Below are 25,776 nucleotides of genomic sequence, written 5' to 3' on the forward strand. Positions count from 1 at the left end.
CTCCATTGACTTACAATGCACTGAAAACCGATTAATCCCATAACCAGTGGTTTTTATTCTATTTTTATTCCATTTTGGTTTTTTTCTTGTCTGTAAGTCGATTCTCTGGCTGCAAGTCGAATCTAAATTTTGCAGCCAGAGAAGTCTGTAACTTGAAAAGTCTGTAAGTCGAGCCGTCTGTAAGTCGAGGGTCCACTGTACAGTGGTGCCTCACATAACGAGTGCACCGTTTAACGATGAATCCGCATAGCGATCCATTTTTTGGGATTGCTAATGCGATCACATTGCGATGTTTTAAGTGCCAAAACATCACACTGCGATGATCGGTAAGCGTTTCGCTTACCGATCTTCGCATTGCGATGTTTTTTTAAAACAGCTGATCGGCGGTTCCAAAATGGCCGCCGGGTGCCTAAAATGGCCGCCCACAGCATTTTCGCGCCCTGCCCTCGCTTACCGAGGGCGCGAAAATGGCGGCCGGATGGGGAATTTTCACTCAACGGCGAGTTTTCCCCCGATAGGAACGCATATGAGGTTTTCCATTTCGTTTTACGATGTTTCCGGATAGCGACGATTAATCCGGAACGGATTAATCTCACTATGCGGGGCACCACTGTACTGGGAATGCCCAACCCATAGCAGTCACCCCTTATGGAGTAACAGGCCCTTATGTTAACAAAGTTCACTTGGAAATAGATGACATGCTAAGAGCTGATATCATTGTTCCATCTACAAGTCCCTGGACTGCTCCTATAGTTTTAGTAGAGAAACCAGGCAGTAGCATCCGGTTCTACGTAGATTATAGAGAGTTGAACCACGTTACTAAGGCAGATGCATACCCAATGCCTCACCTAGATGATCTCATCGAGGCCACAGGGAAGTGTCATTTCATTTCCTGTCTTGACCTGACCAAAGGGTTCTGGCAGGTACCCCTGGATGCTAAGGACCAAGAAAAAACAGCCTTCTTTGGTCCCTTGGTTTATATTTATTTATTTATTTATTTGATTTATATCCCGCCCATCTGGTCTGGTCGACCACTCTGGATCATGAGTTTTGGGCTGAAAAATGCTCCAGCAACTTTCCAAAGACTGGTAGACAAACCTTGCATGGGCTAAAAGAATTTACTGTAGCCTACATAGACAATATTGGAATTTTAATCAGACCTGGGAGGAGCACAAAGTCCACCTAGAGGTCGTGCTACAGAGGTTGCATGAGGCTGGCTTAACAGTGAAAGCAACCAAATGCCAACTTGGAAGTTCGGAATTAGAATATTTAGGCCATTTAGTCAGGGGAGGTGTGATCAAAACCCTTGAGACTAAGATAGAAGCCATTAATAATTGGGCTACTCCGACATCTAAAAAGAAAATCAGAGCATTCTTAGGGTTAGCTGGCTACTATTGTTGCTTCATGCTAAATTTCAGCGAGATGACTGCCCCATTATCAAACAAATCAAAAGAAGCAAGCTGAAAACATCCAGTAGATGTCAGAATGTCAGGTAGCCTTTGATCGTCTGAAGAGGATGCTGACTTCAGGACCTGTCCTTATCGCTCCGGACTAAAAACAGCACATAAGTTTGGAAATGCTCACAAGAATTTGATGCACAGCCTTGAAGAAGATTGAAAGCTCACTACAGTGGTGCCTCAATTTACGGAATGAATCCATATTGGAAGGGTGGCCGTAACTTGAAGGTTTTGTAAGTCGAAGCACCATTTTCCACAGGAACGCACTGAAAACCGATTAATCCGTTCCAGCTGAAGAAAAAAATACAGTGGTGCCCCGCATAGCGACATTAATCCGTTCCAGGATTAACGTCGCTATCCGGATTCATCGCTATGCGGGGGGGAACCCCATAGGAACGCATTAAACGGGTGGGACGTGGTGGCACTGTGGGCTAAACCTCAGAAGCCTGTGCTGCAGGGTCAGAAGACCAAGCAGTCATAAGATCGAATCCACGTGATGGAGTGAGTGCCCGTCACTTGTCCCAGCTCCCGCCAACCTAGTGGTTCGAAAGCATGCAAATGCAAGTAGATTAATAGGGACCACCTCGGTGGGAGGGTAACAGCGTTCCGTGTCTAAGTCGCACTGGCCATGTGACCACGGAAGACTGTCTTCGGACAAAACGCTGGCTCTATGGCTTGGAAACGGGGATGAGCACCGCCCCCTAGAGTCGAACATGACTGGACAAAAATTGTCAGGGGGAACCTTTACCTTTTTAATGCATTCCTATTGGGGCGAAAACTCACCGCGATGTGGGGAATCCTCGATCCGGCCACCATTTTCGCGCCCTCGGTAAGCGAGGGCAGGGTGCAAAAATGCTGCGGGCGGCCATTTTGCGGATGCGGCGGCCATTTTGGAACCACCGATCAGCTGTTTAAAAACACATCACAATGCAAAGATCGGTAAGCGAAACGCTTACCAACCATCGCAACGCAATATTTTATCCATTAAAACATCGCAATGTGATTGCATTAGCGATCTCAAAAAAAAGATCACTTTGCGGATTCGTCGTAAAACGGTGTGCTCGTTAAGCGAGGCACCACTGTACCAAGAAAGAAAGAAAGGAAACAGAGCAAGTTGTGACAGCCGCTGCCCCAGGCCTCTCCGCCGCTGTGATAGCTGCCTCCAGCTGCCCTCTGCCTCCCGTCCCCACTGCCCTCTGCCTCCTGTCCCCACTGCAGCTGGGACAGGAGGCAGAGAGCAGCGGGGGTGGCTTTGGAAGCCCGGGAAACCGAAAGCCGCCCTGACCCCTGCACCGGGTGCCAGCTTCCCAGACTTCCAAAGCCCGGGCTTTGGAAGCAAAGGAAGCCGGCACCTGGCGTGGAGGTTGAGGTGGCTTTCAGCTTCCCTGGCTTCCAAAGCTGCACCCGCTGCCCTCTGCCTCCTGTCCCCGCTGCCCTCTGCCTCCCGTCCCCGCAGGAACGGGAGGCAGAAGGAACCGGGAGGCAGAGGGCAGGGGGGGGGCTTTGGAAGCCGGTACCCAGCGTGGAGGTCGGGGCAGCTTTCGGCTTCCTGGGCTTTCAAAGCTGCACACGCTGCCCTCTGCCTCCCATCCCCGCTGTCCTCTGCCTTCCTTCCCCACGCCGGGTGCCAGCTTCCACGGGGATGGGAGGCAGAGGGTAGCGGGGACAGGAGGCAGAGGGCAGTCGGGATGGGAGGCAGAGGGCAGCGGGTGCAGCTTTGGAAGCCTGGGAAACTGAAAGCCACCCCAACCTCCATGCCAGGTGCTGGCTTCCTGGGCTTCCAAACCCCCCTCCCGCTGCCCTCTGCCTCCCGTCCCCATGTGCAGCTTTGGAAGCCCAGGAAACTGGAAGCCCCCGCAACCTCCAAACCGGGTGCCAGCTTCCCGGCCTTCCAAAGCCCTCCCGCTGCCCTCTGCCTCCTGTTCCCGCTGCCCTCTGCCTCCTGTCCCCATGGGGATGGGAGGCAGCGGGCAGCAGGGAGGGGCTTTGGAAGCCCAGGAAGCTGGCACCTGGCGTGGAGATCAGGGTGGCTTTCAGCTTCCCGGGCTTCCAAAAAACATCCTGTGAAAATAAGCCCTAATGCATTTTTGGAGCAGAAATTAATATAAGACCCTGTCTTATTTTTGGGGAAACACGGTATTTTATTCCTCCCAATCTGCCATTTGTCTCTCCGTATTTCTTCACCAGAAGCACTCAAGCTTCTTTTTGCCTTGTCATGGTAAGTGCTAATCCTTGCCTCTACCTTTCTCTATATCTCACCTGTAAGGACTAGTATACAGCTCCCCATACTAGTGGATATATTCAATGTATGTTTTTATAGTCCCTCCTGCTCCAACTGCAGCCTCAGCAATGACAGGCTGGACTGCCAAAAGCTAGCAATGGTGTCTAAAACCCAACCCTCCAAAAAACCTTTTCCTAGTGTTCCCTTCCAGAATGTAAAGAGACTCTTTGCTTTTCATATAGACAAGTTTTTCAGGATGCAGGCAGAAGAGATGGAACCCACAGTTTCTGATGATTGTCTTTTCCAACTGTGGTGAGCAATTATGAACAAAATTCATTTCATGAGTCTATTGCAACACTACAATTCTTAGAAGAGATCTATGTGCATCCACAGTAGAAGGATCTATAAGGGGATTGACTGCATAGAGTTGATTAATTGGAACCAGTTAGTAGGATGCTTTACTCCTCTAAATAACAAATATCACATAGATTTTTTATTCTTTCAAAAGCTGTTATAAATACAAGAATAAAATGGAGAAAATTTACAGTAGTCTATGACCATAATAAAACTGTGACTACTTTTCAGACAGATCAAAGGAGATCTTTTTGAGTTTTAAATTTTTCATATTAGGTATGAGTTTGTTTCAACATCTATTTGGTCCCCATACCTGCCCCTGCTTCATCATGAGCCTCGGTATGCTCAAATATTGAAAGGGGTGAGGCTGTAATATCTCTGGCCACCAAAGAAGCAAAGACAGATAAAGTGGGGTAGTGGTAGGAGAAGACATTGAACACAATGTGAGAGAAACATGGACTGTTCAGCTGTTAAATTCTTCTGGGAGTGAGAGGGAGAGAATAAAAGCATGCGTAAATCTGAGGCCTGTTCCTAATCCCATTCTGGGAGAAGATCTGAACAGTGCTCCCCATAAAGTCATTCTAATCTTCATATTCTGGTTAAAGTGTGCCCCCACTCCTATGCATATTTAAGAGAAAACTAGGTTATGACCAATAAGAATTCTAAAGGCTTCCTGGAGACAGATAGACAGAGAACAGGGGCTACTGGTTGCTTCTGTCCACCTATGTTTGCCACCTTACTTCTCCTTTAGCAAGTAATTGTTTACGACCCCTCCATCCCTCCACTTTAGATACTCAAAGTGAAATTAGCATAGAGTAACAAATACAAAGACAGACAACTGTTCTACATTCTATATTGTTTATTTCTGTTTATTCATATTCATTACATTAGTATTTATTTATTATATTAGTATATGTTCTATTTTGTTGTTAACTACCCAGAATAGTGCCTTGCACTAATGGGGTAGTATGTATATATGTATATGTATATGTGTGTGTGTGTGTGTGTGTGTGTGTTTGTATAAATAATTAATAATTAATAAATAAATGATCCTCCATGAATTTTATCTGCTTACTTGAAAGAAGCCTCTAAAATTCTCAACGGTCATATCACAACTTACATGCGGTTACATTTAATATAATACAGTGGTGCCCCGCATAGCAAGGTTAATCCGTTCCGGATTAACCTTCGCTATGGGGAAACATCGCTAAACGGGTCAAAAAAACACATTGGAACGCATTAAACATCATTTAATGCGTTCCAAATGGACCCAAAACTGACCGTTCTGCGATGTCCCCCCATGTTCCGGCGGCCATTTTGGGTGTTCCGGCGGCCATTTTGGGTGTTCCAGTGGCCATTTTGGGTGTTCCGGCAGCCATTTTGGTGGTTCCTGTGGCCATTTTGGGTGTTCCGGAGGTCATTTTGGGTCTTCCAGCGGCCATTTTGGGTGGTTCCGGTGGCCATTTTGGGTGTTCCGGCGGCCATTTGGAACCGCCGAACAGCTGTTCCCCCTCGCAATGCGAGGAAACATCGGTATGCGATCGCAAAATCCGCATCGGTATGCGGATTCATCGTTAAACGGTGCGCTCGTTATGCGAGGCACCACTATATCTAGGTAGGATCTTAGATTTGAAAATCATCCAAGTAATTTATACATCTGGAGATGTTATACTGAGAATAAGTGCTGACAGTTTATCACATCTTAGGTACTTCAGCAGAATTAGAGAAGTTCTAATCATTGCAGAAGTTACCACCAGTTGGACATATTAATCCTTTGAACAAATCAGATGGTAGAAGTTCCTGTAACATGCAAAATTGCATCCTCCTTAATGAGACCTATTCAGAGCAATTGACTCAGATTCCCAGAACGTCACATTCTACATGATATATTTTTAAATTAGACTATAATTGAACACTTAATTTCTAGAGGTACTCTATGAAAAACAGGATTTATGAAAAGAATGCTTACTCTGCAGCCATCTCTCCTTTCGCAGTTTCATTTTTTCTTTCTTAGACAGTAGTTCCTTCTCATTTTCATCTGAAACATTGCACCAAGAAATAAGAACAAAGCTTATTATACATAAGTAATGGACATCAATTTACATTTCAAATATTTTGAAAATACAACATAGCAAAGTGCATTTTTAAAATTGATAACACTGAATGCAACATAATTAATTAAAACAGAAAATTTAGGACAACAGATGAATGGCATATAAAACAACTAACTCCACCATCATCAACATGTGTTATTTACAGGTGAACATACTCTGTTCCACCTATGTCATAGCAGCCATTAGTCTGATACACCAAAGCATTGAATCTAAGTTATGTAACTGCCGGAACTAGTGCCCACCGTGCCCGAAAGAAACTGTGGTTGGTGGCCCGTTTAGTCTTGGCCCCTGTCCATGGTGCACTACTCTGGTCTCCATAGCAGGATCTTTCAACTGCATTCTTAAGAGAGGGACTGCTCCAGATTAGTGGGAGGAGGATTCCTGTAATTGTCCCTTGGACTACTCTCCCAAACTACAAACTGTGCTGGTCAGAAAAGCCTGTGGACTTGGTGACCAAATATGATATAACAGGCTGCAAGCACGGTTATATTTACATTAATTAATGTGTTAAAAATAAAGTAACAGCAAGGTACAAATCCCAAAGGTTCTAAAATAGTGCACACCAAGTTAAAGATGTCAAAGTTTTATGGTCTTGGAATAATGGCCCTGACAGTTAGGCTCTTCTGTTCTTTATTACAAAGAATTAACACCAACTCTGGTGAGAGTATCCTGGACTGCAAGGAGAACAAACCTATCCATTCTGAAGGAAATCAACCCTGAGTGCCCCCTGGAAGGACAGATCCTGAAGCTGAGGCTCCAATACTTTGGCCATCTCATGAGAAGAGAAGACTCCCCGGAAATGACCCTGATGTTGGGAAAGTGTGAAGGCAAGAGGAGAAGGGGATGACAGAGGATGAGATGGTTGGACAGTGTCATCGAAGCTACCAACATGAATTTGACCCAACTCCGGGAGGCAGTGGAGGACAGGAGGGCCTGGTGTGCTCTGGTCCATGGGGTCACGAAGAGTCAGACACGACTAAACAACAACTGGTGTTTTATCTAATCTCTTCCATATCACAAATTCCTTCTTTCGTGCTAGTTTCTCATTCACATTTCGAACTCCTAAAAATCCTCAGCAGTCTCCAAAAGCAACTGCACATCCAAAAGACATGTGTCCCTGTGGCCAGAATTCTTTAGGAGGGGGTGCACCTGGTGCACTAGTTTCAACTACAACTGTACTCTTGGCCACTGCTGAAATCTGGACATCCAGGCTCAGAGTGAATCTAGGACAGGGGTCACGAAACTTTTTTACCTTTTACCCCCCCAAAAAAATTTATATACGCCAGCATTACCCCTTGATTCGAAAGGAAGGAAATCATACATTATTTGAATTAAAAATATTATTGAATCTACACAGGCTGTGTACCGAACTAGCAGGATGCACCAAATTTGATAAAGATGTGCACTATTTTTGCTGGAACACATTGCACTCCAGCCATGGTATGGTATAGGGAGTAGTAAGGTGTCCAACATGCCTAGCAAGTTGCATTAAATTTTTGCTAGCTTGCAGAGGATTTAATCATCACCAGTGTGGCGCTAGCAATGACATGCTTGCTAGAGACAGTCAATGCAGAATTGGGGAGGAGGCTTTCCCTACCACTTTAATCATTCTATGTGTGGTGTGCAAAAAGGAACAAACCAGGCTAAAGGCCATGTCACCCACCCTGGTGCCACAGCCCAAAATCAAAGGACCATTGTGCTATTTTTTTAAATCATCATCATGAGAAAATTCAGCAGTGGCCAGAGGATTGGAAAAGATCAGTCTACATCCCAATCCCAAAGAAGGGCAGTGCCAAAGAATGCCCCAACTACTGTACAATTGCACTCATTTCCCACTCTAGCAAGGTTATGCTCAAAATTCTCCAAGGTAGGCTTCAGCAGTATGTGGACCGGAACTTCCAGAAGTACAAGCTGGATTCCGAAGGAGCAGAGGAACTAGAGACCAAATTGCTAACATGCGCTGGATTATGGAGAAAGCCTGAGACTTCCATAAAAACATCTACTTCTGCTTCATTGACTACGCAAAAGCATGGCAGAAAGTGAGGAGGACTTAAAGAACTTCTTAATGAGGGTGAAAAAGGAGAGCGCAAAAAAAACGGTCTGAAGCTCAACATCAAAAAAACTAAGATCATGCCACTGGTCCCATCACCTCCTGACAAATAGAAGGGGCAGATATGGAGGCAGTGACAGATTTTACTTTCTTGGGCTCCATGATCACTGCAGAGGATGACAGCAGCCACAAAATTCAAAAATGCCTGCTTCGTGAAAGGAAAGCAATGATAAACCTAGACAGCACCTTTAAAAGCCACCTTCCCCTGCCTTAATTCAAGGTTTCTCTTTTTCTTGCCTGTTCTTTTTCATAGTTTTGAGTCAGTCTCTCTCTCTCTCTCCCTCACACACACACACACATCTATCCACCCACCCTCCATTTCCTCCCTCCCTCCATTTTCTCCCTCGATTTTCTACATACATTTAAATAAGCTTGATGAAGTCCTCGGTCTTTCGCACCTTTCTTCCCTGCTTGCTCCTTGATCCTTTCCCTCCTGCTGCTTCTTTGCAGTCATTTCCGGAGGAAGCAGTCATTCAGAAGCCCAGGATTGATTGATTGATTGCCTTGGGCTAATCCACAGCTGCAACCAATCAAGGAGCTTATCTCCGATCTCTGAACTAACGGAAGATTTACAAGTGCCTGCTGCAACCAGGAAGTAACAGGGAGAGGTGGCTTACAATTTGGGTTTTGGTTGCAGAGGGTGGGGGTGGGAGGGAGGGAGGGAGGGGGTAGCACTCTGCTCATTACCCCCAGGATTTTCACTTTTACCCCATTTGGGGTAATTTACCCCTGTTCCCTGACCTATGATCTAGGAGTACCAGCAAGCTGGAAAACAAAGTTTTCAGGTGGAGTGGAACACCATCTAGCACACATTGACTCCCAATTGCTTGACCTGCCTTTCAGCTGGTCTTGGGCACCTCTGTTATGTATGGCCTGAGCTTCCAATTTTTGCTTTAATCTCAACCATTGCTGATTCCAGATGGTGGTTTAGAACTAAAACAACTTTGCAGAATCATAGACTCGTAGGATAATTGAATTGGAAGGGGCCTATAAGGCCACCGAGTCCAACCTCTGGCTCAGTGTGTTCAGCCCAGTGCTCAAACCTACTGAAATCTTTTTGAATTTTGTTCCTGTCTTCAAAGGTAATTGCTATTCCACTCAATTTTGTGTCATCTGCAAATCTGATATAATCCTCATTGAGAACTGGTCTCTTGAATAGCAGAGTTTACACCTAGATCTAGTGGATTGGAGAAGGTCACTAACTTGCTACCATTGAAAGGTCCTACATTGCAGAGCTGTTGCTTAAGTGCTTTGAAAGTAAATAAAGATAAAATAAAATAAAGGTCAAGATTGTCCATGGGGCTTATGCTACGCACTTTTGAGGCTTAGAGGACCAAGCTCAGAAATAAAGGTGGTGATTTTGCACACACAGTGACTCCCTGTCCAAACATCATACTCTCTCTTTAGGGAGAGTTGAGTGTTACAGGGCCAACCTTGGGAAGCTCAGGCATTGGTCCTGGCTGGTTTGGAAGCAGAATCAAAGACTGAGAAAGAGGATTCTCTGCACTGGAGAACTGATGTCAAGTCCAAGCAATCGTTAAACAAGTGGGTCATTAAGTGAGGAGTACTATATTGGGACTATCAAATCCCATCTGATCCTGTTTATTTGTCCCTTTGTGCTCTCATAATACATTATTTTCATTGTTCGCATAAACATGTGTCATGAAAGGAAGAGGCAGATTTCAGACTCCAGGCTGCTACACAAGAAAATATTGTGGAATAGGGAACCTGTAAAGCCTGGGTCAATCAAGGTGTAAGAAAATATGGCTTTTTTATTCTGCTAACCACCTTCTTGCCCACAGAGTGCAATCTTGTGAATTTTCAGTAGTGGTTTGATTCCTGTGTCTTTGCAGTGTGGGAGAGAAAATACTGATAATGCTTGTAGTTTGTCTCCATATAGTGGAAGAGAGAACTGCCTGTCAGTGAGCAGGGAAAGAAAAAGAAAGCTTGTGTGGAGGGGGTGGGTAATGCTTGCATGTTTAAACACTGACATTCATTAACACTGATAAAGCATTGACCCAAACTTCAGTGTGGCCTCAGGCTGCAGAGAGCTGGAATACAAAATGAAAGAACAGCTACACAAGCTCTAAAAGAGCCGAGTGTGGGAGCCAGGGAAATGTGTATGCTGCTCACATGGCAAGTTAAAGTAAATGACCTAACATTCACTTGTAAGCCAATTCTGCAATTGGTTTAATACGTCTTTTACAACAAGCCTATATGTACATGATGCAGTAGCATAGAATCATCAAAGAGTTGGAAGGGACCATTGAGTCCAATCCCTGTTCAATGCAGGAATCCAGATCAAAGCAGCTGGTACCCATTATAGTTGGTGGGAAAAAGGCCACAGCAGCTAGCAGTGAGCAGGGTTGGGGTGATAGGCAGAGAAGCGGGGCAAATATGGGAACTCATTTCATACTTCCAGGCATACAGCCACAGTGAAACAAATACAGACTTATTCACACATGCAGAGGCAGACAGGCAGACATTTACTCAGGTACTTTTATCCCACTCCATGTGTGTAGGCCACGAGTGAGTCACAAAAGACTGAAGAGTAGGTCCTGAAAGACAATGTCCGTAGGCAAAAAGTTCCTTTTTCAAGAGTAAGGATGCCTTGTTAGCAGACACTAACATGAGCCATGGTTTTTGGGATAAAGCTATTCTTACAGCACATTATATTATGAACAGAATTTGGTCATCAGCGATAGAACAAACCCCATATTTTACGCTGTATGGGAGATAGCCATCCTTACAGCACATGAGGGTATTTGGTTGCAGTGCATGGGTGCACATCCCAAAAGAGAATAGGAGAAAGGGGGAACCAAAATCAAAGAAAATGAGATTCTTGGGATATGAAAGAGGCTCAAAACCATATTGTTTCCTAGATGGAAACAGGGGTGTTTTAATCTCAAGGTCTGCAAGTTTCTGTGAACACGAGAATTGTGATAGGGTTCATGCTAACTCTCAAGTTTACATCCCTATCACAGACATAGGAAGAAGTGAGAAAAGGCAGTTAGAGCCAAGAAAAGAGGCTGAGGAGAGCACGAGCCAGAGCACATCGGAAGAAGAAGAGGACGATGGACAGTGTAGTCAGGCAGAAAGTGAAGTGGAAATTAAGGAAGAGCCACAAATCAAGGAAGAACCACAAATCTCCAGAAGATCTGAGAGGGCTAACAAAGGTATTCCTCCTACAAGATTTGGTGTAGGGGAAATTAAGGTATGCCATGTTTACCAGGAGCCCAAAAGCTTTAAGGAAGTAATGTTACTTCCAGAAGTAGAGAAAAAGAAATGGCAGGAAGGCATGAGAGAAGAGATGAAATCAATGGATGAACACAAAGTTTTCACAGAGACTAGGCTGCCACCAGAGCAGATGGGTTTTCAAAAGAAAATTACAGAACAATGGGGATTTCAGGTACAAAGCGAGGTTGGTGGCTCAAGGTTATACACAAAAGAAGCATGCACATTATGATGAGGTGTTCTCACCACAGTGAAGGCAGAGACCATGAGGGTGGCTTTGACTCTGGCAGCATCTAGAGGTGACATTATAAATCACATTGACATAACAACTGTATATTTAAATGCTGATTTAAAGGAGGAACTGTATATGGCACAGGCACCTGGTTTTGAAGGCTCAAAAACAGGAATGGTTTATAAATTAAATAAGGCCATTTAGAGGCTACGACAATCAGCAAGGACTGGAACCAATATTTACATTCAGCGTTAGAAAAACTGAATTATAGAAACAGTCTGGCTGATCCATGTCTGTATACAAAGGGGTATGGAAATGAGCTAAATATACTATTGGTGTATGTTGATGACATATGTTTTATGACGAAGGATCAGAGCCTAACAGATTTGTTTGAGAAGCAGTTGAAGAAAGAATTTAAATTGAAAAACTTAGGCCCAATACAAAATTATTTAGGGGTGCAAATACAGAAACAAAACAAAGTTTTTGTATTAAGCCAAAAGATGAAAATAGAACTGTGACAAACCCAGACCTACTGGGATATGCCACAGTTTCACTAAGCTGCCACCAACCATTCCCTATAAGAAGTCACACAGACCAGGGATGGATTTTTAACAAATAAAGGAATAAGGTTTATTTAAACAACACACAGGGAAAATAAAATGATCAGGTGAATAAGATACAGTAACGTGGCTTAGTCTCAATCATACATACACACAGTTTGGTTCACACAGAACACTTAACTTGAAGCACAGACCCTGAACCTATCAGTTCTGGCTAACCATACAGACACCTGAACCTATCAGGTTGGTACTGACTGACACACAGTAGTACCCTGTCTGACACACAGACTCCCACTCAAGCTTCTTCTCTCAGCTCTTCCCCAGCTTCTTTCCCAGCTCTGCTAAACTTCACACAGGCTTCACATATATATACAGTACAGCCCCTCCTCCTGATGTCCCGCCTTCCACTCCCCATAGGATGGAACTTTCCCTCCAAACCCATGACAGACAGGTAACATCAGTGCTGTATGTAACACCTCCCCTCTTTATAAGTTGTTTTGTAGGGGGAAAGCTAAGGTGCTTTTCACCAAAAAACAACCTGGACCCAAAACAAACAAAAACAGTCATATAATAACATACCATACCATACTTACTTATACTTACACTCTATTAGGCATTTAAACATTTACCATTAACAATACATCAAGTTACCTTTATTCATACAAACCAACATGTTTAATAAACAGACATATTTGACTTTTTGTCATCAAAATATATACATAGTCCATGTTTCTTTCGCCGTCTTCATTCTTCAGGTCTTCTTGACAAGGCGTCAGCAACACAGTTCACTGACCCTCTGACCACCTTCACTTCAAAGTCATAGTCTTGCAGATTTAAAGCCCACCTCATAAGTTTACTATTGTGGGTTTTCATTGTCTTTAACCATTGCAGTGGTGAATGGTCAGTGCACAGAATAAAATGTCTTCCCCAGATGTAAGGCTTGGCCTTCTGGATCGCGTAGACTATGGCCAGGCACTCCTTTTCCACGGTTGCCAAATGTCTCTCACCTTTCTGGAGTTTCCTACTCAGGTAGGACACTGGATGCTGGTCACCATTTTCATCCTCCTGGCAAAGAACTGCTCCTACCCCGCTGTTAGACGCATCGGTGTAGATGATGAACTCCCGGTCGAAGTCTGGAGCACGCAGCACTGGATACTGGACGAGCGCCTCCTTCAACCTCTGGAACGCCGCCTCACAGTCGCTGGTCCACGGGATGCGGTCATCAGTCTTCTTCCTCGTCAGATCGGTCAGCGGAGTCGCTATCTCGCTAAACCTCGGGATGAACTTTCTGTAGTAGCCCACCAACCCAAGAAATGATTTGACTTTTTTCTTGGTGTTGGGTCTGGGCCAATCACGAACTGCTTCTATCTTGGCCTCTAGGGGTTTTATCACTCCTCCCCCTACTATGTGACCCAAGTATTTTATTTCTGGGCTACCCCGCTGCAGTTTGTCCTCTTTGCAGGGCCTAGGCCAAAGCACTTCCTCCCCTGGATTAAAGCGCCTCTCCCTGCCTTCCTGGTCATCCCAAGCTTTCTTTCTGACCTTTTGAGCTTGCAGGGTTTCTGCTGCCAGCTCTAGGTTTCTCTTTAGGTCATTCCTTAAAGAGTCTATATATGTCACAACATCTTGTGGGTCATCCTGGGTGATCTGCTCCCAATTTTGTTTGATCAAATCAAGGGGCCCTTTCACCCTTCTCCCAAATAAAAGTTCAAACGGACTGAACCCGGTACTGGCTTGTGGCACTGATCGATAAGCAAACAAAAGGGATTGCAGCTTCTGGTCCCAATTGTTTGGATTCTCTGCCAAGTAAGCCCTAATCATGCGCATTAGAGTCCCATTGAACTTCTCAGTTAACCCATTACTTTCAGGGTGATAGGCAGTGGTTTCCTTGTGCTTAATTCCACAGATTTGCCATAACCGTTTCATGAGCTTCGATGTGAACGATGCGCCCAAATCTGTGATTATTTCTGAGGCAAATCCCATCCTGGACATATACCCCACCAAGGCATCTGCCACTGTGTTAGTTTCAATATTAGTCAAGGGAATGGCTTCAGGGTACCTCGTGGCATGGTCCACAATGGTGAGAATGAACCGGTTCCCCCTCTTTGTGGCCTTGGGCAAAGGTCCCACAATATCCACCCCTATGCATTTGAACGGAGTGTCAATCACAGGCAAAGGGCACAACTTTGCTTTGGTCCTATCGCGGCTATTCCCCTGCCTTTGACACACATCACATTGTTTACAGAACTCCCTGATCTGCTTCCCTATGTCAGGCCAGTAAAAATTCTGTGTGATTCTCTGCTGTGTTTTGTTCACCCCTAAGTGCGCAGCAAACATGTCAGAGTGCCCCCTTTGTAAGATCATGGGGCGATACTTTTCAGGTACCACTAGCTGACTTCGGATCCCATCTCCCCCTTTTGAGATATTCCTCAGGGTCTCTCTATACAAAATCCCCTTTTTCTCTAGAAATCGCACTGGGGTTTCAGGTGTTAGCTGGGCGTCAGTCACCTGTTCAAAACACTTTTGGAGAGTGGCGTCTGCCTTTTGCTCTTGGCCAAATCGGCTGTCTGTGGTTAAGGTTTCCACCACAGCTTCTGAACTCCCCTCTGCTTCCGTCTCTGGCTCATCAGTACCCCCCTGAACTGTCCCCGTGGTGGCTTGTGAACGTGTAATCACTAGCACCCGTTTCACATGTTCAGCCAGGTCATTTCCCACGAGCACGGCTGCTGGCAGAGTCGATGAAATCGCTAGCCGCCAAACTCCCCTCCAGCCTTGAAAGTTCATAGGTACCTCCGCTACTGGCAGCGAGATCACCTGCCCCTCAATCCCTGCCACCTTCATGCTCTCATTTGGGATTATATACTCCCTAGGAATAATATCTGGATGGCACAGGGTCACCTGGGAACAAGTGTCCCTCAGCCCCCGATACTGATGGTCAAGTATTCCTACGTCCACCCCTGCTGTTTCAAACAACTGAGAATCTGTTCTCACGAGCAAGCAGCGCTTGACCTCCACAAGAGGACCATTTTCCTTAGCCTGATCAGCAGATGTAACTGTTCCAGATTGAGTAGCCATGGCAACAGGCTCCCTCAGCGACAAGGAGCTTTGCTCTTTCTGGACACAGAACACAGCTTTTGGCTTGGTTCCACTCGAATCCTGAGGCACAATTCCTTTTAGCTGCTTTAATTTCTCACACTCTGAGATTAGATGGCCCTTTCCCTGACAGAAATAACATTTTCTGCTATATTTTGAGTCTTTCTCATCTTGTTTTGGTTTTCCCTCCAAAATCTGAGGTCTTGGTTTCATGTCTGAGGGCTTCCCTTCACCATGGGCCCCTCCCCCTTGCTGGCTTTTCCCTGGTCCCTGAGAGTACTTGCTGTAGGTTTCTTTAGGTTTATCTACAGATTTCCACTCAGCACCTAAGGGTTTTCTTATTTGATAAATAAAATCTGCGATTTCGGCTGCTTCTGCCACAGATTTCGGTTTCCTTTCCCTCACCTGGAATTTCAGTTCCCCATGCAGGACTGAATAGAACTGTTCCAGCGCTATCAAGTCTTTGAGCTGCTGAAAGGTCTCTGCCCCCTCCTGAGATAGCCATTTCTCTAGCAGCCTCACCAATTGGGCCCCCACTTGGGTAAAAGTCTGCTCTGGTTTCTTGGTGATTGACCTGAATCTTTGCCTCAGCTGTTCCGCATTTATCCCATGTCTGGCAAACACCAGTTTTTTAAACTCTGCAAAATCTTTCATCAGTTCCTCTGGCATCTCTGCATAGACTTCTGCAAGGCTGCCACTGATTAAAGATCGCATGATGGTCATCTTCTCAGTTTCCCTTACTGAGAAGTCCACAAACGCTCTTTCCACTAGGGAAAAGAACACCTCAGGACAATCTCCCTTGTGGTACACAGGGAATTTCTTCAGGTCAGCTTTAGACAATTGGCCCCCCTCAGAATCCCTATTGTTATTATTGTTCTGATTCATCAGTTCCAATTTTCTCAACTCAAACGCCATTTTCTCTCTCTCCAATCTTTCTTCTCTTTCCATTCTCTCTATTTCAAATTGTCTTTGCCTCTCCCTTTCCCTTTCCTGTTTCTCTTCCTTTTCCATTTCCAATCGTCTTTGTTTCTCCCTTTCCTCCATTCTTTCTCTCTCTAATCTTTCCTCCATTTCCCTCACCCTCAGTTCATGCTGTTGGGCTAGGAGCAATTTTCTGAGTTCTGGGTTCTGTTCTCCCGTGCTGTCACCCTGCACTGAGCCAAATTCATCCTCAGAACCTTGGTCAACCTGGGGGTCTTTCACTTCACCCATTTCTGCCATTTGGCTTCGAGTCAAGGGCATAATCCCCCCCCCCCCAGAACAGGCTGCTTTCAAAAGTCAAGCCTCAAAATAAAGCGACCACTTTTTTTTTTCTTTTGCCTCAGAACCAGCTTTCTATAGATTGCTGCTGTTCTTCAGCACTAACTTGCAACAGTTGCGAGCCAGAGTCTACCCCCCTCTGCTAGGCCTCGCAGCAGGCAGGCTAAATCACTGCTACTACACAGTTTTGCCTCAGCTTTTTTCCCGCCAAAAGTGGTTGCCTCAGAGCTCCCTAATCTAGTCCCCAGTTGGCACGTTCTTCCACTAGCGCACCTCCCCATGAGGTACACCTAGAAGATTACCTACGCGCCTCAGATTGTCCCTGACTAGACCCCCCTTGCTCTGGGCACACTTGCCAAGGCTTTGCTGTACCACTGGACAACTGGACCAGTCGTATCCCACACGCTGGACACCAATCAATGTGACAAACCCAGACCTACTGGGATCTGCCACAGTTTCACTAAGCTGCCACCAACCATTCCCTATAAGAAGTCACACAGACCAGGGATGGATTTTTAACAAATAAAGGAATAAGGTTTATTTAAACAACACACAGGGAAAATAAAATGATCAGGTGAATAAGATACAGTAACGTGGCTTAGTCTCAATCATACATACACACAGTTTGGTTCACACAGAACACTTAACTTGAAGCACAGACCCTGAACCTATCAGTTCTGGCTAACCATACAGACACCTGAACCTATCAGGTTGGTACTGACTGACACACAGTAGTACCCTGTCTGACACACAGACTCCCACTCAAGCTTCTTCTCTCAGCTCTTCCCCAGCTTCTTTCCCAGCTCTGCTAAACTTCACACAGGCTTCACATATATATACAGTACAGCCCCTCCTCCTGATGTCCCGCCTTCCACTCCCCATAGGATGGAACTTTCCCTCCAAACCCATGACAGACAGGTAACATCAGTGCTGTATGTAACAAGAACAAATGTTGGAAAAGTACAATATGCAAGAGAACAAAAGTATTCAGACCCCTATGGTTGTGGATTTTCAAAATATGAAGCCGAAAGCAAAGAATTTGAAAATCAGGAAATTAATCAACCTGCGATTGGCAGCCTAATGTACTTAGCAAACTGGACTAGGCCAGACGTTGCGGCAGCAGTAAATATATTGAGTAGACATGTGTCTAAGCCCATGATAAAGCACTCGCAAGGAGTGAAAGGAGTATTCCGGTACTTGAAGGGAACAAGTGACAGGTGTCTAGTCATAAAACCTTCAAAAGAATTAAAATTGATGGCCTATGTAGACAGGCAAACTACAAAACTGATAGAAAATCAATGTCTGGATTCGCAGTGTTATTTGCAAATGTGTTGGTAGGGTGGAAATCTAGAAAACAAAGTTCCATCGCTATTTCAACAGCTGAGGCTGAGTTTGCTGCTTTGTCAGAGTTGTGCTCAATAATACGGTATAGACAAATGATCAAAGATCTAAGGGTTGAAGCATGTAATGCAATAAAAGTGTTTGAGGATAACACTACTTGCATCCACATGGCAGTGACAGAAAAGATGAGAAACAGAAGTAAACATGTAGACATCAAATACCATGATGTCAGAGAAGCAATAAAAGAAAAACTGATAGTTACAGTACTGTAAAATGGAAACATTGCTGACATTACGACGAAACCCTTAAGTGCACAAAGACATAAAGAGATAACCAAGGAAATGGGTATGAGTCCTGCTCAAGCGTAAATTAGGAGGGGTGTCAGAGTATAAAATTTACAGGCCTGAGTAGAACAAATGTATTAATGAGCAGCCATAATGTTCAGGTGTGTCAAAATGCTGAATCACAGTGACTCAGGAGGGCTGGCTCAAAAATGACACATCTGTGCTGATTGGATACAGCCAGATGCATAAGTGTATATATGTGGACTGTGTAGAGAAGATGTATTCCTGCTCTTCTGATGAATTCATGGTGTCATGCTGTCGCTCTGTATATTTGTAAATATCCTGTAAATACACGCCTGGTGCTGGAAGAAGCTGATTGTGTCTGAGTGAGTCATTTTGCTACCAGGACCTTGAAGTTACAGTGGTGCCTCGCTTAACAATAGCCTCGTTAAACGACAAAACCGCTTGACGATGAAGTTTTTGCGATCGCTTTTGCGATCACAAAATGATGTTCCTATAGGGAAAATTCGCTTAACAATGATCGATTGTCTGCTTCGGGAACCAATTTTTCGCTAAATGACAATTTAGAAATAGCTGATTGGCGGTTCTAAAATGGCCGCCCACTGTGCAAAATGCCTCCCCACTGTGTTTTCAGAACGGATTCCCCGCTTTACAGGCAGTGAAAATGGCCGCCCCTATGGAGGATCTTCGCTGGACGTTGAGTTTTCAGCCCACTGGAACACATTTCAATGGGCTTTTTCGTTTCGCAAGACGATGTTTTAATAAGACAGCAATTTTTGCGGAATAAATTAACATCATCTTGTGAGGCACCACTGTACTCTGCTAAATTTTCGCATGTTCACGCACTAATAGAGTACCACAGGACATGAGGATGCAAACAAAGTCTATCCAGAATCACAATGTGGATTTCAAGCTAATAGCTCCACTGCTGACATATTTTCTCTCAGACAGTTGCAGGAGAAAGGTAGAGAACAACCACAGCCACTCTTTGTGGCCTTCATAGATCTCACAAAGGCCTTTGAGTGGAGATGTGGACAATGCCCTCACGGCCACAGGTGTAGGTAAGTCTGGGCTGAGATTTAAGGAGGAGAGTGATGCAGGAAATGGTTGGGCCAGTGCCATGGACTGGGAGGCATTTGAGGCCCAGGAGATACCGCCATTGCTTTTCCCCCCCTTTTTCCATTCCGAGGCTTGCCGAAGGCAGGGGAAGAGGGCGGGAACTTCGAAAATGGTGCTTGACAAGCCTCTGCAAACACCCATCGCTGCGTGGAGGGACCCCCGCCAGTGCTCCAATGGTGCAGGGGAAGCCTCCGAAGGGCTCCAAAGCTGTTGTGCGCTGTTGCGGGGGACCCCCGCCAGTGCTCCAATGGCTTCCCCTGCACCATCCCGGCAGTGGCCTCCGAAGGACCCTTCGGAAGGGTCCTTTGGAGGCCACCGACGTCATTTCCCCCCAGCTGAGCGGCGGCGGAGGAAGTGCCTGGTGGAGGAGAAATGACAGATCGGCTCCTGACTTCTCCCCCACCGGGCACCTCTTCCGCTGCTGTAAGCACAATCGGAACAGCCCTTTGGGAGGAGAAGGGCTGTGGGGAAGGAAGGCTGAAGCCGATCCAATCTCCCCCCACCACCATCGGGCGCAGCGCTTTCGGAGAAGCCTCCCGGTGGGGGGAAAAGACTGGATCGGCTTCAGCCTTCCTTCCCCACAGCCTGGCTCCTCCCAAAGGGCTGCTCCGATTGTGCTTACAGCAGCAGAAGAGGTGCCCGGTGGGGGAGAAGGCAGGAGCCAATCTGTCATTTCTCCTCCACCGGGCACCTCTTCCGCTGCTGTAAGCACCATCGGGACAGCCCTTTGGGAGAAGCCGGGTGGTGGGGGAGAAGGCAGGAAGGCCGATCCCGTCTTCCACCCCAGGCTTCTCCCAAAGTGCTGCGCCCGATGGTGTGGGAGAAAACCGGATAATCCGTTCCTATTGGAACGGATTATCCAGTTTTCAATGCATCTCTATGGGAAAACGTGTTTCACTTAGCGATGTTTTCCCATAGCGATGATTTTTTGGAACCAATTGAACTCGTTAAGCGAGGCACCACTGTACTAGAAAAAAGAGGAGACTCCAACAATCCAAGAATTAATAGAAATTTTTTTGGAAGCAGCAGAGATGAATATTTTAACTGAAGTATTAAAAGACAAAGAAATTGTTGAGGCTAGAAAAAAGTGTGAACCTTCATATAATTGGATGAGAGATGAGAACATGAATGGGTTAAAATTATAAGATATAAGATATAATTGTAGATTTTAAAGGCTTAGAAAAAATGGCAAGATGTGTGAAGTAATGTATTCTCGAAGGCTTTCATGGCCGGGATCTGATGGTTGTAAGCTTAGTAAGAAAACATATCGACAAAAGTAATAATGATATACTGTACTGTATATTGTTCTCTATCACATTCTGTATTTTTTATTTAGCCTGTTCCAAATCCCCTTCCCTATGATCTTTCCTTACCCGATGGAAAATTCATTTTAAAAAGAAAAGAAAAGAAAGAAAGGCCAATGACTGGTTGGGAGACCTTATGCCACCATGATCCCAACATGAAGTGCCAGGTTGAGTTACTAGTGCCACCTGAGGCAGTTGCCTGTATCCATCTGGATCAGGCAAAGAATCAGGAAGCTCAAAGGATCAAGAACCAGTGACAAGCATGTCACTGGAAAGGAAAAAGCAGGGGCAGGCAGCTTCAGCACAGAGACCTCCTAGTCAGCCTACCTATGGGCGTTCAGAAGGCTGGTCTCCTGCTCCTCCCCATTCTGCATCTTGCTACATAGGAGAGTCCACCCAGGTCTGGGTAGAGTTTGGTTGTGCCTCACGAAAGGATTACCACACCTATGGAGTGGCAGCTGATGGTGGGGACTATGGAGGCTTAGCAGAGGAAGGAGCTTTTGCCACTTCCTTCCAGGGACAGCTGACCACCTGCATACAACTTCCTTGTTGTGGCACACCATTTCTGGCACACCTGAGAGGTGTCTTGGAGCTGGTAGAGGAGGAGGGGCTCCGCTCCTCCCAAAGAAAGACTTGTGAGGGGGACAGCCACAAAAACTGTGAGAGTGAAGCCAACTTCTTGGTGCCCTAAAGTTTTATACTTTGGCCTGGTTGGTCCTTTAAAAGTGTCATTGTTCCAATAAAGCGTCTGTTACAGCAACTACTTGTTGAATCATTATGGAGGGGGGTGCATGGGGGACTCACATCCAAACATGGAGATTTCTTATTTTGCAAGTAGTTGTACTTGATTCTGTAAAACCTACTATCAACAAGCCCATGGATAGTGGCGATTTAATAGACATTGAAATGCTCCTTATAAAGTCCCTTATCAAAGATAAGTCGGCAAACTTAATATAAGCAAGTGGAAATAGATGCACATTGGTGCAGGGCATCCTAATATTTTATATTGTGTTGATGGAACAGGTCTGAAGAAGCTACTTAGATGAGTAGTGAAGCGATTCATCTTCATAAGGAAGAAGTCCAGTTGCCACGATTCAACTTCCAGATAACCTCACCTGTATGACTGAGAATCTTCAGATATAAGCCTTGTTTTTATTCTCTTTTCTGAGTTTACACTGAAGCATGCTGACTTTGTCCTTCACACAAATTTGTCCACATCACATTAGGATATATGATAGAGCATTCAACTGCACAGATTATAGCTAAGGTGCAGAGCTTTGAAAATCAATGTGTAGCTAATGAAAATGTTCTTTTACAGATATTGACTGAAAGAAAGGGTAGACCTTGATTATCCTCAGACGCCTTTTGTGTGCAAATTCTAACAATGTTGTAAATTAGTGCTACAAAAAAGTAAGAAGGCCTATTTGAGAAATTAATTTTAAAAGGCCTTTTGTTTGGATAGCATTTAAAAATGTGTGTTTGTAGAACAATGAGAGAGAGAGAGCACACCTCTAAATGACAAGGAAATTCCACATTTAGCCTCTCTCTTAATATCCCATGTCGTTTACCTACAATAAATAATAGAGGATTTACACTCTACACTGAAGTTCAGGCTGTAATCTGACCATGATAGAATCATAGAATTGGACACAATACTCAATGTGAGGCCTAACCAGTGCTGAATAGAGAGCAACTAGCACCTCACGGGATTTGGAAACTATACTTCTTGTCTTCAGTGTGGAAGGGATTGTCACTCTCGAATTGGACTTCTCAGCCACACTAGACACTGTTCCAAGTCCTCCATACAGAGCATGTTACCATAGTCTTTCAAGACTGAAGGATGCCTAATTTAACTTATATTAATGTAGCCTAAAATAGCATATGCCTTTTTTCTAGCCACATCACATTGTTGGCTCATGGTCAGCTTGTGATCTACGACAATTCCAAGATCCTTCTCCCTTGTGGTTTTGCTGAGCCAGGTATTGTAACTGTGCAATTGGTTTTCTGAGGTGCAGTACTTTGTACTTGCCCCTATTGAATTTCATTCTGTTGCTTTTGGCCCAGTTGCTTTTTGATAGTGCTCCATCCTATCAAGGTCATTTTGAATTTTGTTTTTGTTTTCTAGGGTATTAGCTATTCTGCCCAATTTTGTATCATCTGCAAACTTGACATGCATTCCCTGCACTCCCTCATCCAAGTCATTAATAAAAATATTGAAGGGCAGCGGGCCCAGGACAGAGCCTTGGGGTACCCCACTTGTTACCTCCTCCCAGTTAGAGCACCCATTAATCATCACCCACAGAGTATGATTCTGTAGCCAATTGTGTATCCACCTGACACTTGATCTATCCAGCCCACACCTAGTTAGCTTGCTAATCAGGATATCATGGGGCACTTTATCAAAAGCTTTGCTGAAATCAAGATATACTACGTCTACAGCATTCCCTCTGTCTATCAGGGAGGGGACCTCAGCTCATTCTCAGCCTTTGCCCTCCTTATGCCATCCCTGCATTTCCTTGCTACTTGTCTGTATTCATCCTCATGTCTTTTTTGGTTTTTAGGTCCTCTCTGAGCTTTTTGTGAAGTCATACTGGCCTTTTTTGGCACCTCCCACCCTTTTTTCTTGTTGGAATTGTTTGTAGTTGTGCCTTTAGGATTTCTTTTTTTAGAAGTTCCCACCCTTCTTGGACTCCTTTTCTTGTTAGGATCTCCTCCCACGGGACCTTACTTATCCTGGCTCTGAGATTATGAAAATTGGTTTTTTTTAAAAATCCAGCAGAAGTGTACGGCTACACTGTGCTTTCGTTTCCTTTTAAATCAAAACATTCTGCTTTTGTTTCCTTTGATATCAAGAGAAAGAGAACTATTATACATAGAGAAAGAGAACTATTATAATGGCCAGTGCAAAGAAACAGAAGAGAACTAAAAAGGAAAAATAAGAGATCTCTTCCAGAAGATCCAAAAAATGAAAGGGAAATTTAAGCCTAGATTAGGAATGCTGAAATGGCTACAAGGAAGTACACTATTGGACTAAGAGAAAATAAAGAGAAGTGGAAACAGTATATTAAAAGCCTATACCGAAGAGATTAAAGGATAACAAACTCCTATGAAGAGGAATCCTATGATGAAGTGCTTGCAGTTCTAGTAAACAAAGTGAAAGTCGCTCTGAAAGCACTAGGAATAAATCAATTACCAGAACTATTTCAAGTCACAAGGAATCTGTCAAAATTCTAACAAGAATGTGCTAAAAATATGGAAAACCAAACAATGGCCTACAGACTGGAAATGTTTAATGTCCATTCTAATCCCCAAGAAAGGAGATATCAAGAAGTGCAGTAACTATAGGACCACTGTTTTAATATAGTTCAGTGATTTAGGTATCTGGCTGCGGAGCCAGAGGTTGGGCATTTAATTCCCCACTGTGCCTCCTTGACAGGGGCTGCACTCAATGATCCATGGGTCCCTTCCAGCTCAGCAGCTCTAAGAAGATGATAATTTCCCATGTAAACAATGTGATGCTCATGGTGTTGCAACAAAGGCTTTTAACCTTACATGGAATGAGAAATGGCTTTTAACCTTACATGGAATGAGAAATACCTGCTGTTCAAGATAGATTCCAAAAAGCAAGAGGCACTTGAGATCATATTGCCAATATCGCCTGAAGGAAGCTTTGAGTTTCAGATAAATAGCAGGAACCCTCACCCTAGGACTTGACAGCTCCTCTAAACTCTCTGCAAACACAAAGGCATTACAATCCCGGATTATGCAGTGTTCTTCCAAATAAGGCAGAGATTGTGTATTTAAAGTATACCCACTTTCCCATCCAAAGCTTGAGAAGTGAGCTAACAAAATCAATTCCAAACCAGGAGGTTAAATAGCTGTTTCTTTTGTGATGCTAATTTATTGCTATTTGAGCCCATGTTCGCACAAAACACTAAGAAGCTTCCTAACAACAACATTTGGAATACAGTACTATTCTTGTTCCATCTTCACCTGAAAATGCAGGATTACTTATTTTTTAAAATCACACAGATGGCCACCAATATCTGTAGCGGCTATATTGGTATACTTATAGAGCCATACCAACTCCTTCCTTTCAAACTAAAATTACCACCCAAAGCAACAAAGACAGAAACTCCATTTGCACTATCCATTTTATTACTCTCCTATGTCTTCTTAAGGACAAATATGTGAATTACAGTCAGAACCTATCAACAATATGGTAATTAAACCAACTGAGGCAAACCCTGTTAAACTGATCTTTGTACTACTCTGTTACTTCCCATCCAGACATATAGCACCTTCTCTGTGCAGGTCTACAGAAGACTCTGTGATCCTCCATTCTGTGCTTTTTAAAACTCTCCAAAGAATAAAAAACACAGCCCTAATTTCTTGGCCCAGGAACTTGCCTTCCAGAAAGCATCTGCAAAATGAGTCCTATGTTAACCAATATATATATATATGGTCACATTTCCTGGTCACATTTATATAAGCAAACATTTTGCAGTGTCATATCACTTGGTACTGACATTTTGGAATTGCAGAATCATGTTTTTTATTGTCAAAATGCAGCACACATCTATCAGGCTCCACAAGGCGTTGTCACTGCATTTGGCACCTTCCTTACTACAAGCAATTCAATATTTTACTCCAATAATAATGAACAGAAGAAAAAATATCAGATTGTGAAATTACTGTTAAAAATATGAACTCTATGATAGTAGCATCCGGTTCCATAAAGTGAAAAAAACCACACACACATTCCCAAGACAAGTAATAAGTAGTTCAAACAATCCTACATTTGTTGAAGACATATTAGCAAGTCATATAAAAAGGCAGAGTTAGTAGTAGCTTATGATGCTAAAAATGAAGGAACAAAATGTGCAGAGTTCCACATGTACAGCATTGCTTATTTTATAGGCATTTTATTTTCTTATGAAAATAACACTAAAGCAAAGGAGGTGGGGCAATTAGTGTGACCGCGTGAGTGGGTTCCAGACTGCCCCTGCATCAAAGACTTAAAGAAAATGGAGAATGACAGCTGCATTTTGGGAATGGAGATGTGCACCAGT

The 25,776-nt window shown here is 44.3% G+C and overlaps 1 protein-coding gene across 7 annotated transcripts in view; it reads right to left on the reverse strand.

The window, feature by feature from the left end:
* SLX9 (SLX9 ribosome biogenesis factor) overlaps positions 1–25,776 on the reverse strand; it is a 150,456-nt gene that overhangs the window by 70,520 nt on the left and 54,160 nt on the right. For all 7 annotated transcript variants that reach the window (XM_072995907.2, XM_072995832.2, XM_072995953.2 and 4 more), the window contains exon 3: positions 6,002–6,070. In XM_072995907.2, coding sequence (XP_072852008.1) covers positions 6,002–6,070 — 69 coding nt within the window. The remainder of the gene's footprint in view (positions 1–6,001; positions 6,071–25,776) is intronic.

Source organism: Pogona vitticeps, chromosome 1 (genome assembly GCF_051106095.1).
Source record: "Pogona vitticeps strain Pit_001003342236 chromosome 1, PviZW2.1, whole genome shotgun sequence".
NCBI classification, from domain to species: Eukaryota; Metazoa; Chordata; class Lepidosauria; order Squamata; family Agamidae; genus Pogona; species Pogona vitticeps.